General features: G+C 58.2%; 1 protein-coding gene across 3 annotated transcripts; it reads left to right on the top strand.

Annotated features, from left to right (window-relative positions):
* Positions 1–1,768: 1,768 nt before the first annotated feature.
* On the top strand, positions 1,769–12,622 carry PROZ (protein Z, vitamin K dependent plasma glycoprotein). 3 transcript variants are annotated; one of them, XM_029210062.1, is made up of 9 exons: positions 1,769–2,054; positions 4,616–4,779; positions 6,034–6,058; positions 6,500–6,613; positions 7,105–7,299; positions 7,538–7,669; positions 8,254–8,339; positions 9,841–9,958; positions 10,983–12,622. In XM_029210062.1, exons 1-9 carry the CDS (start codon positions 1,979–1,981, stop codon positions 11,552–11,554), a joined length of 1,482 nt encoding a protein of 493 aa, XP_029065895.1. In that variant the 5' UTR covers positions 1,769–1,978; the 3' UTR covers positions 11,555–12,622. The 3 variants fall into 3 exon arrangements, with proteins under 3 accessions (XP_029065895.1, XP_029065896.1, XP_029065897.1); XM_029210063.1 differs by lacking the exon at positions 7,105–7,299; XM_029210064.1 differs by lacking the exons at positions 9,841–9,958; positions 10,983–12,622 and adding an exon at positions 8,533–9,375.
* Positions 12,623–12,780: the final 158 nt, after the last annotated feature.

Raw genomic sequence — 12,780 nt, 5'->3', positions numbered from 1 at the left:
AACGGTCAAGCCAGAGGGTCTGTTTCTGCGCGTCCCGCCTTGACCTCCTCAAAGGGAACCGTCCCGCAGAGGCGGCCTCGGACGGCCAGGCCCTGCGTGCTGGGGACGGGGGTCTCTGTCCAGAGCAAACCTGGATGGGCTGTCAGCCCACAGGTTGCCTGGGGTCCGGAGAGATCTCTGGGGGAGCCCTCCTTCCCACCAGGCTGGCATCTCTCACCAGCGGGGCCGAGCCCACAGGTCAGAGAGCAAGGGCAGCTGGGCACCTGGGAGTGGAGGGCAGAGGGGTCCCCACCGCGCGAGGCGCTGAACCTTCCCCGTTGGGAAACAGAGCTGGACTCAGTGAGGTTCCAGAGGGAATTTGGGCAGCGTGATAGGGAGGCCTCTTGTCTGGTTCGCACAATGCTGGTTCCGTGGGCCCTGGGACCATGTGCCTCAAAGCTCGTCTCCAGGTGGACCTGAACCAGGCCTGTGCCCTGTGGGCACAGTCGGTCCCGCTCCACTGCATGTCCCCTAGAAAGTCTCCTCCGGGGACAGACGTGAGCAGGAAGCCGACCGTGAGGAACCACGGGGGGCGGTGGCGGTCAGGGTCTGACTGTCCCTCCCGAGAGTGAGGGACTGCGCATCGGCACCCGCGGTCCCTGAGGGGCAGGGTGAAGACACGCCTGGGACAGAGCCGCGTTTGGAGCGGGGAGGGCAGAGCGGCTGTATGGTGGCCGGGTGGCAGGGGGAGGGGGCGGGCTTAGAGAGCCGGAGACCTGCAGACACAGGGTCCCTGGAGGCCTCCGCCCGCTGCAGGTGCAGCCCCCGGCCCTTGGGGCTGGAGGGTGATGTTTCCATTCTAGAATGATCCTCACTACAGCCACCATGAGACCCTGATGGAGGTACCAGAGCCCTGGGGAAAGTCATCCCGAGCATCGAACTTGAATTACAAACAGGACGGGGTAGCTCAGCATCAGGAGAGCCCGGGGCGCATCACCGAGTGGGGGTGTGTCCTCACCGACGATGCGGACGGGAAGCAGGGCTCCTGACAAGAACGGGGTTCAGCCCTGGTCGCCAAGGTGCCCACGTCAGAAAGAACAAAACAGCTGGGAAAAACACACTACACGAGCCTCCGAAGGAAACCAAGAGGATGCGGGGGGAGAGGGCACCGTGCGGGTGCTCCGTCAGGGGCCCCTTAACAGGAGGGAAGCCCGGTGTGAGGGCTGCCGGCGGAGGGAGGGAGAGAGACAGACAGAGACACAGAGCCAGAGACAGAGAGTCAGAGACTGAGAGGGACAGAGGCAGAGCGCCCCCCGGGGGCCTCGTGCTGACCCGCTCGGTGAGGGGGGATGTTTGCTGTCCTCTCAGACGGAGGTCAGAGTATCTACCCCCTCGTGGCGCTGAGCGAGGCTCTTCCCGAGCGCCCCCCAGGCCCGCTTCCCCGTGGCACTTGGTGCCCCAGGAGAGCTGGTCTCACCGGGAGGTGCTGGGCTCCCCAGCCCTTCACAGGAGCCCCGCTGGCCCGGCCTGGTGGGCGCCCGCCCTCGAGGGTCTGCCTTAACCCCCACCCCGCCCCGGGCAGGGGGTCGCTGCCCGGCTCTGTTCGGGTTACCCCCCCCACAGGGAGCCTCTGTGACCGGCTTGTCCAAGGCGGCCCACCGCGCTGTGCCGCCTTATCTGCTCGGCTTTCCGGGTCGGCGAAACGTGCCACTGTGTCTCCCCGCCCCCGCGGCCCAGGCCCGGTTCCCGACCCCCGACCTCCGACCTCCGACCTCCGACCTCCTCCCGAGGAGCCGCCCCAGCTCCGTCCCGGCCGGCCTCGGCCTTTCATTTCTCTGTCTTGCCCTCTCTTCGCCTTAAACGGAAAAAGACAGGACTGAAGCCTCTAGGACACTGAATTGCCCGCTGGCCTCCGCGGGCGGCCTTTCTCTGCGGGGCTGCTTTCCCGTCCGCACCCGCTCCGAGCCGAGCCGGGCGGGGCTCTGGCCGCGGGCTGAGCATGGCCGGCCGCGGGCCGCCGCTCGCCCTCCTCGCCCTCCTCGCCCTCCTCGCGCCGCGCGGCGCCCAGCCCGCAGGTAGGCGCCACCTTGGGCATCCTTTCTGACTCAGGCTTGCGGGTGGGTGGGTCGGGGGCTTTTTCTGGGAGCCGAGGGCCCCCGGCGGGACCAGCATGATCTGAGCCCAGCTCCCGGTCTCTTCGCCGCTCGTGACGAGTATGTTGGAAGTGACCGTGTCCCTCGGGGTCCCCGGGGGCCCAGGTGGAGCCGGCCACCGGGTCCGGGGCTCAGGACCGGGTAGGGCACGGCTTCTGGGGGAGCCGGGAGGGCACCCCAGCCCCTCATGCCCCCCGCCCGCGGGCCTCTCCCCGTCCTTAACCTTCCTTCACATTCAGACCCAAACCAGCGACCGCAGATGGGGGGCCCTGGAGCCCTGCCGCCCACGCGGCCAACGCGCCCCCGCACCCAACCGGCGGCCAAGGTCAGGTCGCCAGGAGCTCAAAACACACCAGACTGCAGAGGTTTAGCACAGAAATCGGAATGCAAACTCAAATTAATAGTTTTTTAACAATTGTTGTGTGTTGAAACAGAAGTATTTTGGATCTATTGGGTTAAATAAGTATATTATTAAAATGATCATAACCTCTTTCCTTCGATGTCCTAAATGTCCTGGGACACTCGTGACCACGGGGCCTGCAACCGCTTCTCTCGGCTGCGCTGCCCACCTCAGCCAAGGCTCCAGCCACCGCCCCCCTCCCTCCCTCCCTCCCTCCCTCCCTCCACGCAGCAGACAGGGTGACATCAGATACCTCTTACAGTCAGTCGAACCTTTAGAATAAAACCCAAAGCTCGGAATGAGGCCTCAGTAAGAGACACCCCCCCCCGCCACCCCCAGCAGCACACAGCTCACAACCGCGTACAACTGTGCACAATCCTGTACGAGGTAAACGGCCGAGGCAGCCTAAATAAACGAGGACTCGTGAAACGCTGTCCTGGAGGGGCCACAGATGAGATACCAAGAAAAACCCTCCCGGTAACGCTGAAAGCAGAGTATTTTATCCCATGTTTGCTACATGCCCCTGCCTGGCACGAGGGGAAAGACCAACGGGAGCAAAAGAATGAACGAGGCAGTAGAGCGCCCACCACCCTCGGCTCCCCGCAGCCCCAGGCGCAGAGCCTACACGGCGCGAGGGGACCCAGGAGGAGGCCGCACCCCAGCTCAGACCACGCTTGGCACCACGTGGGGGAAAGAGACAAGCTCCGCGGCAGGATGCTGGTGCTGGGTGGAGAAAGAGAAACCTCTCCGGAGAAGCAGTCACTGCAGTCGGCCCAGGGGTCTGCGGCCACTGCTTGTGACTGCAGTGACACCCCAACGATCCAGGGTCACGTCGGGGGGAGACATGGGTCCTCGTTGCCTCGGGCTCCCTTCTCAACCTGGGGCCTCTCATGGTAAAAGAAAAACCCAAACACACAAGGAAAGAAGACAACCAGAAACTTGCAGGAAAAAGAGTAGAATCAGACTCACAAAAACCTTGATACCCAGACACAGAACACAGGAGATGTGATAGAGATACGGCAAGAAAACAGGAGACATTAAAATGCCAAAACAGATGTGAAAAGGAATCGAACAGGACTTCTGAAATGGAAAAAATATTCATTGGAATTTTAAAATCCATTCAATAAATGAATCAACACAAAGCATTCAGGGAAGAGATTCTCCTTTACAGCAGAATGCCGATCAGTAAGTGCAGAAGGAAAGAGGGGTGTAAAGTCACTCTTCTGCAATTAAAATGGTAATAACTGATTCAGGAAAAACTACTTCATTGACGCTGAAAACACTCGGCTAAAGACTGTTGGGGGACAGGACATTCCTATCCCAAAACATCTTCCTCACAGTGGAGAAATCTGTGGACACCATCTATGTAGTGTCCCCCAAACTTCATGTTTACCCAGAACCTCAGAATGTGACCTTAGTTGCAAATAGGGTCTTTGCAGGTGTATTAATTAAGAGGAGACCATCCTCAGTTAGGGTGGGCCCTAAATCCAATGACTGGTGTCCTTATGAGGTGGCTCTACTCAGTCCTCCCCGCTGTGATCCTCATCCTCATATTCCAGAATGACGCTTAGAGCTCCAGCCATCACATCTGTGTCCCAGGTAGCAGGATGGAGAGAGGGACAAAGAAACGGCCAGGGGCCACGCCAGTTGTCTTTTTCAAGAAGGTTCCCAGGAACCTGCTGCCTAGCCCTTCTGTTTGCATCTTGGTGGCCAGCGCTCAGCCATGCAGCCACCCTTAGCACCAGGGGAGTCTGTCCGCGCAGCTGTGTGCCCAGCTAGAAATCGGGGGCTCTTGTCCTGGCAGAGGACTGCCCAGGGGGCAGCCTCTCAAGCCCGGTCTCCACCCCTTCCTCGCGGGCTCCCGCCCTCCTGTTCTAAGCTCACTCCTACTCACCTGGCTGCACGTAAGGGGCCCGGGGCCCAACGTCGTGGTGAGCAGGAGGTAAACTTCTTCCCGGGTCTGAGGGTCAACCGTTGGGTCTGCTCCTCCCCGCACCGCAGAGCCTGGCCCTCAGGATGCGGGTGGGAGTTCTTGGGTTGCCCGCCCACGCTGAGGCGCCTACACACCTGTCTTGCTCTGCAGTGTTTCTTCCCACCTCAAAGGCAAATGAAATTCTGGTGAGACGGAAACGAGCCAGCTCCTACCTTTTGGAAGAGCTCTTTGAGGGAAATTTAGAAAAGGAATGTTATGAAGAAATCTGTGTCTATGAGGAAGCACGAGAAGTATTTGAAAATGACGCATCCACTGTATGTATCCCCCCTGCCACAGACTCACACGCTTTCTGATTATTCCGCTGCCTTAGAGGACATATTTTCTCAAAGAGGCTGAACTAAATTAATTAACCTATTTACTTACCTGGGAGGTTGATCTAATCCTAATTGTACAGATGAGGAAACAGAGACACAGAAGTGAAATCACTTTCCCCAGCCAGTTAGTGGGGCACCCGGGATGGCAGCTCAGTCCCACCACCTAAACTCTTCAGATTAAGCAAATTAGCACATTGAGTAGCCGGACTCCTCACAGAGGTCACTCAGCTTGACAGGACTCTGACGGAATTTAGTATTTTTAATAAAGATGTAATTGTTTCAATGTATCAGCAACGCAAAGATCCTCCCTAGGATGCCTACATGGTAAGAACATCTCTCATAATCTATAACTTGGATTGCAAGCGACAACACATACACTCTAAATAATACAACTGAGAACTTGCCATTCTCAATTACTCATAAGCTTATCAATCAGTAAACAGAGGGGCTGAATATTTGTGTGTAAATATTTCGGAATAGTAAAATACGTAATAAAGACTTCCCAGTTCTACATATTAAAGCAGCAATATTTAAAGGTGATTCTGAACAAAATGTTGACCCGTTTCTCTAATATATTTTTAAAGTATTTTAAAATCATAATTTCTTAAATGCCCATGTATAAGAAAATGATCTTTAATCAAACTAAGAGAAATTAAAACTTCCTGGTAAAGTTGTGCTTGAGTTGTTAGAAGTCCGAGTATGATTTGGGGAGATGCAATTACTTATATGTTTACCGTCCAGGCCTTAAGTCTGAGTAATTCTCCTAATTTTAGATACTGCCACCCCAAATTAACATTTCCCCCCCCCACATTTTTAATCCTTGTTGAATTGGCTTATAAAAACAGAAAAAGTGATGTGAATTTTTTACATCTGCCTCAGGCACTCTGCAGAGTGGGGCCATGGAGACAGGCCCGGGAGGGGAAAGGGCCTCGCGAGGCCGTGGTGTTTGTGCCACGTCTTAGACTGTTTTCCCTTCCTCAAATGGGTCACCGTAAATACTGAATTGGACATGGGACATGGGTGTATTAAAGATGATATTAAGTAGATGTAAAGAATTTTACATTCTTTGTTTCAACCAGTATTTTCCTATGAAGTGAATAAAATCAACATTTTCTTATTTTCAAGCCGGGCCACAGGAGAAAACACGGAACACAGATGTCCCATTTGTAACACTTTTATGTTTCTCTTGTACAGGATGAATTTTGGAAGACGTATCTGGGTAAGTGTCTCCTCCACCTACTCCAGGATTCTTTCCTCTTCTCCTCCCTTTAAGGTCAGGGGAGGCAGTTGGCTCACGAGGGCTGCTAATTTGAGGCCAGTGGATTCCAGATTTCGAGCCTTGGGCTCCTGGAACCCCTGACCCAAAGGAAGGGCCTGGCACTGCCCGAGGACGAGGGTGGGAAAGGCTCCGGGGTCCCGCCGGGATCAGGGGGAAGCTGGAGCGGCCTCCCGGGCTCCCTTGGGCCTCGTGCTGAAGGGTCAGACCCGGTTGAGGAAGGCGAGGCTTGGGGGATGCTGGGCGTCCCTGCGGGGACCACAGTGACAGGAGAGCTCGAGGAGGCGCCGGCGCTGGTCACGTGGCCGCCCAGCAAGGAAAGGGGGTCCTGGAGGGACGTCGGAGGGTGTTACCCGCAGGGTGTCCTCACGTCCCTATCGGCAGGCGGCTCCCCGTGCGTCTCCCGGCCCTGCCTCAACAACGGGTCCTGCCAGGACAGCATCCGCGGCTACACCTGCACCTGCGCCCCGGGCTACGACGGCCGGGACTGCGCCTTCGGTGAGCACCGCCCCCCCCGCCCCGCCCGGCCTCCGCCCCGCCCCCGGCCTCCTGCCCCGCCCCGGCCTCCGCCCCCGCTCCCTGACCCCCGCCCCCCGGCCTCCGCCACACCGAGCCCCGCCCCGGGGATGAGCAGGAGGAGGCCCGTGGTAACCCGGCTTTCCGCTGGGAATCACACCTTGTGAACGGCCCCCTGTTTCCCCCGTGGGGTCCCCTCCTCTTCCTCCCAGGCCCCCGCCCCGTCCAGACCATTCGCGATCTACTCTCCGCTCTCCCGGGGCCCGGCTGACCCCGCTGGGGGTGATGGGTCTGGGGGGGTCAGCCTATGAGGGGACCGCACCCGGCTCTCTGGGTCGTGGGTGCGTGACCCGGCCTGCAGCCTCATCGGCTGATGTCCCTTCAACATTGTGAGACTATCCGTGGGGGGTGGGCGGCGCCAATTCCCGTCAGTGGTCGTTCGTGCAGCAGTAAACTCGCGTAATGCTCCCGAGGGCCAACGCGGAGCCCGTTTCCGGGACGAACGTTACGTCCAGCCTGGATCCCCGGACTCCAGCTGCCTCCTGAGCGCCCCGCCCAGTGCTGTGTGGACGCCCCAAGTGCAACTCGCGCCGAAGCAGGGCTTCCAGCTTCATCCCAATGCCCACCTGGAAGAAGCCCCTTAAAGGGAGCGGCTGCTGCGGCGGGAAGTGAGCCCACGGCCGGGAAACGAGGATCCTTGCGAGGGACTTGCAGACCCGCCCCCCGCAACCGAGCTGCTGCTCTGAGGACGGAGCCCTGACTGCTCCTTGCCCCTTCCTGACGCCAGAGTCGAAACGCTCGCCTGGCGACGTTTGGAAGGAAAAGCCAGAGTCCCAGTGCGCAAGGAGATTTCAGAGTGGCTCTGTCCAGGGTAACATGTCTGGTTTTCCCTTCTTCCCTTTTCAGCTAAAAATGAATGTCACCCTTTGAGGACAGATGGGTGTCAGCACTTCTGCCATCCGGGGCCGGGGTCTTACACGTGCAGCTGTGCGAAGGGGCATAAGCTGGGCCAGGACCACAAATCCTGCATCCCCCACGGTGAGTCCCCTCCACTGGGCCTCCTCCTGCAGGGACCTCTGACAGGCCACCTCCTCCCCCATGGCTGGGCGCAGGGTCCTCCTCCCCCATGGCTGGGTGGGGGGTCCTCCTCCCCCCGTGGCTGGGCGGGGGGTCCTCCTCCCCCATGGCTGGGTGCGGGGTTCTCCTCCTCCGTGGCTGGGCGCGGGGTCCTCCTCCCCCGTGGCTGGGTGGGGGGGTCCTCCTCCTCCGTGGCTGGGCGGGGGGTCCTCCTCCTCCGTGGCTGGGCGGGGGGTCCTCCTCCCCCGTGGCTGGGCCCGGGGTTCTCCTCCCCCGTGGCTGGGCGGGGGGTCCTCCTCCTCCGTGGCTGGGCGCGGGGTTCTCCTCCACTGTGGCTGGGCCGGGGGTTCCCAGTCCCCTGCTGGGCTTGCCCGGGGCCTTCTCAGTCCCTGAGAGCAGGTCGTTTAATCTCACCTACTCTGTGTTACACGAATTATCTCAACCTAGTGGGCATCCAGGAATAGGCTGAAGGGTCAGCGCCACAAATAAACCCGACGTCTGCCCTGGGAGGCACTGACTTTTCTTTTCATGTGGCCACAATGAAGACAGGTGTGCGTGCGGAGCCCTCATCTCTGAGGGCCTCCTGACGTCACAGGGATGCGAGCAGGACCCTCCGACTTTCCCGTGGCAGGTAACAGAAACATTTTATAAATGTGTTTTAATCTTTTGTTACAAATTTCATCCTATTTGTCATCTCCACCTTCTTTGATTTAGGTGAACTGCTTACGATCTCAACATCACACTTAAAGCACTTTCTCATTCTGAGCTCACAGCTTCAGTGTCTTCATTATTTGCACCAAATAAAAACATAGTTTTATTTACAGCCATCCAAGGCCTTTCTTAGAGTCCAAAAACCGTTTCCAATGTCGCTGCTCTCGGAAGATAGGCATCCTGGCGGCGCTCGGGTGGACACGGTGGGTCCAGAGCCAGAGCAAGGCCCGGGCCCTGCTCACAGCCAGCTGGCGGAGGCCAGCTCCGCTGCCACGTTCAGGAAACGTCTCTTCTTCGGTACCATTTCTGTTATTCTCCTGTTTCTCCCTTGCCTGGTTTGGAAGCTAAATATTCTATTTCTCTTCATCCAGTGACCACTCTTGACACTGAAACTTTCATATCTAACTTAGCAGTACCTGAAGTTATAATGTTTACCCTTCTCCCAAATTATTTCAAGCACCTCCCACTAGGCTCACCTGCTATTTTGACCAATATTTTATCCTTTTCTTGCTTTTTTAGTAACTCCACAAAATAAGTATCATTTTTAATCATACCGCCAACATGGGTTTGGATTTACCTACGTTTTGCATTTTCCTTGCAACCCAGGCCCTTAATGCAGATCATCCCCTTCTGTCTCGTCTGTCCTTTAGAACAGCCCTGTCGATAGAAACACAATATCGCCCACAGACGTAACTTAAATTTGCTAGTAGCCACGTGCATAAAAGTAAAAGCAGGTGCAATTAATTTTGATAGTGTGTTTTACTTACCTCAATACATCTAAATATTATCTCATGTAATGAATAGTAAACAATGAGAGACACTCACGTTTTCTCTTTCAACTAAGCCTTTGCCCTCTGGGGTGTACAGCCTTTTACTCTTGGAGCACATCCTGGCTTGGGCCAGTCAATCTCAAGTGCCCAGTAACCACAGCGACCACCATGGTCGACAGAGAGCTTTACAGGGCCCTTTGGTGAAGGGGCTGCCTCAGCCCCGCGTGCGTGTGCGTGTGCGCATGTGCAGAACGCGTCTACTTCGCCCTGCTGCTCGCAAGCAGCTGGAGCCGGGCAGAAGCGTTCGGCCGCTGGGTGGAGGCCCGGCCAGACGACGGACAGAGCTCAGTGACCACCGGACCCGAAAGGACCGAGGGAGGGGACATCAAGTGAGAGGCGGGGTGGAGGTGGGGATCTGTCCCCAGCGGGACCGTACCTTTGCTGCCTGTCCTCCTGAGCGTTCATCTTCCAAGTGCCCATCCCTCAGCCCTTCGCGCCCCTCCACTCCGTGCGCTGAGGCGGCCTCAGCAGTGGGTGGGCTGGGCTGGGCTCGCTGGAGGGGTGTGCGCCCATATTCCTAACCACGACACTATACTGACCCGAATCCTGAAAACTGGCACCAACTCTTTATTGTCTGTTTGGTTTGTAAAGGTAAAACTAACAAATTCTGAAGGAGAAGACTTCTGTGGAGGTGTTTTAATACAGGACAATTTTGTACTGACAACAGCAAAATGTTCACTCTTGCACAGAAACATTAGTGTGAAAACAAGTAAGTATTTTATCATTCTTTTTAAATTTTATTTATTTATTTATTTATCTTTTAAGTTTTGGCTGCATTGGTTCTTCGTTGCTGCACGCAGGCTTTCTCGAGTTGCGGTGAGCCAGGGCTACTCTTCATTGTGGTGCGCGGGCTTCTCATTGCGGTGGCCTCTCTTGTTGCAGAGCACGGGCTCTAGGTGTGCAGGCTTCAGTAGTTGTGGCACGTGGGCTCAGTAGTTGTGGCTCACGGGCTCTAGAGCACAGGCTCTGTAGTTGTGGCGCACGGGCTTAGTTGCTCCACGGCATGTGGGATCTTCCCGGGCCAGGGCTCGAACCCGTGTCCCTTTGCACTGGCAGGCAGATTCTTAACCACTGCGCCACCAGGGAAGCCCTGTCACTCATTTTTATAAGATCACATTGGAAGTAAACACTATCCCATGTAGAAACAAAACTTTTCATCTAGAATCTTTGCTCCTAACGCAACACAGACGGAGCTTCTCTGCCTCACAGTCATAAGGCAACGGCGACACCTAGTGGAACTCTGGGCACAGCAGGCAGACACATGCGGAATGTTTAGTCTAAGGAGGAAACCACAGCTGGTGAAACTGTCACTGCGAGGCACTGACAGTGCCGTGGGGCAGCTCGGATCCCTGTCCACCCCGGGGCCTGGGCTGTGCTGTGAGCTGCTCCACAGCGATTCCCAGGACCCGCAAATATACGCTCCAGCCCCAGACACTTTTCAGTCAACAGAACGTCGGCCTAGAAAATGACATCCGAAAAGCCAAGCTCTGATTGGCTTGGAGAGGTTCCTCCTAATTTCTTCCTAGTCTTTTGACCGGTTCAGCAACCCGCACTGCGCTCTGCGCCCGCGCCCCCGCCCCGGCGCCCCCGCGAACACCTCACTGGGTTTCCTAGAGGAGAGTGTGGGAGAGGCCCCTCCGTGAGGTAGCCCCTGTCCCCTGCGCGCAGGAGCCGGGCGGCAGGGCGCACGTTGTCACCTTGACCGCCCCCCCCCCTCCCCCGCCTCCTTCCAGGTTCCCGCTGCCGGGCGCGCGAGGCCCCGCCGGCGGTGGAGGTGAAGGGCGTCCACGTGCACACGAGATTCGAGGCGGACACGGCGGACAATGACGTGGCCCTGTTGGAGCTGGCGCGGCCCGTGCGCTGCCCCGACGCCGGGCGGCCCGTCTGCACTGCCGAGGCCGACTTCGCCGAGCGCGTCCTCCTCCCTCGGCCGGGCGTGCTGGGCGGCTGGACCCTCCGTGGCCCCGAGCTGGAGCCCGCGCGGCTGCTGGTCACGCACGTGGACCCCGGGGAGTGCGGCCGGGCCCTCAACACCACGGTGACCACGCGGACGGTCTGCGAGCGGGGCGCGGCGGCCGGGTCGGCGCGGTGGGCTGCGGGCGGCGCGGTGGCCCGGGAGCACCGCGGCGCCTGGTTCCTCACCGGCCTCTTGAGCGCCGCGCCCCCCGAGGGCCCCGGGCCGCTCCTGCTCATCAAGGTCCCCCGATACGCGCTCTGGCTCCGGCGAGTCACGCAGCAGCCGAGCTCCGCCAGCCGGAGAGGCGACCACGGTCACAGAGGCGACGAGGAGCCGGTGCTGGGGTGACAGAGCCCTCAGCCCCTCCCCCAGGACCCCTCGTCCGAGCAGAACCCCGGGGAGGAGGGGGGAGGGCGCGCGTCCAGCAATAAAAGCAGAGCTGCCGGCACCGAAAGGCGCTTTCCTGAAACGCCGGGGAACAAAGGGGTTCAGTCCAACATTGGTCGCGGGGGCGGCGGCGTCGCAGCGACCTCCCCGCCTGCCCCGGGAGGGCAGAAGGAGCGGGCAGCGCGAGGGGCTGGAAGGCAAACCGCGGGCCTCTGCGCGGGCCCGACCCCGGGGCGGGAGCACCGGAGCAGCTGGGTCGAAAGGCCGAAGCCCCACGACGAGGGCGGCGCAGGGACCGCGCGGCGACAGCCCCGCGGCCCCGTGACGCCGCCGCCTCCACCCAAACCGACGGGCCGCGAGCCCAGCCCGAACGGCGCTTCCTGCAGACCCGACCCAGGGGGCGGGGCGGCCGGTGCCCGACCGGCAGGCGAGAGCGCGTGGGTGCACATCACGTCTATTTCCCCCGTTAAATTCTAAGCCGGAGGTGCCCAGTTCCCCCGAGGGAAGGAAGTGCTCTCCCGGCTGACAGCTCCGCGGCCACCACGGCAGGGCCTAAAGGCAGCTCCCGCCAAAGGCACAGGCGGGGGCGGGCTCCTTCCTGACGCGCTGCTGGGGAGCGGAGGGCTGTTTTAAGAGGTTAAAACCGTGACTTAACACACTCTCCTCACCGGAGAACGGAGCTTAAACACAATTCAGATTTTTAAGTAACCACCCTTAAACAAACACGATGCTTGTTTCACTTCTGACATTATACTTCAACCCCAGAGTTATTTAGCCTTTTATTGGCCAGTCTGCAGATGCGCTGGCCCATTTCTCTGAAAGGACCTTGGCAAAAATAAATATGTGAATCTAACGCGAACTAAGGGACAGGGCAGTGGAGGAACAGGAGAGGACTCTGACGTCTTACTGAATGTGGCTGTGTTATCTTCAAACTGTCATGAGGTCATCAGGCCACTGCTCTGAATGGCTACCAAGGATTTAAAATCCAGCGGATGTGCACTGCAACTTCTACATAAATAATTCTGTAAAGATACCTGCAACCTCGTTGATGGCATTAATTTGCCCTACAAATCTGGATTTGCTAGAGTAGAAACCCTACCTGGAAATTATGACAAACACACACAGCACAGGCAGAGGTAAGAATCTCCCTACAGCATTTACAGGCTCTATAGAAACAAGGACCACTG

This window comes from Monodon monoceros, unplaced genomic scaffold (genome assembly GCF_005190385.1).
Source record: "Monodon monoceros isolate NGI ecotype Baffin Bay Population unplaced genomic scaffold, NGI_Narwhal_1 Super_Scaffold_8, whole genome shotgun sequence".
Classification (NCBI taxonomy): Eukaryota; Metazoa; Chordata; class Mammalia; order Artiodactyla; family Monodontidae; genus Monodon; species Monodon monoceros.
The sequence above is the reverse complement of the archived record's forward strand: the minus strand, read 5'-3'. Positions and strand labels throughout refer to the sequence as shown.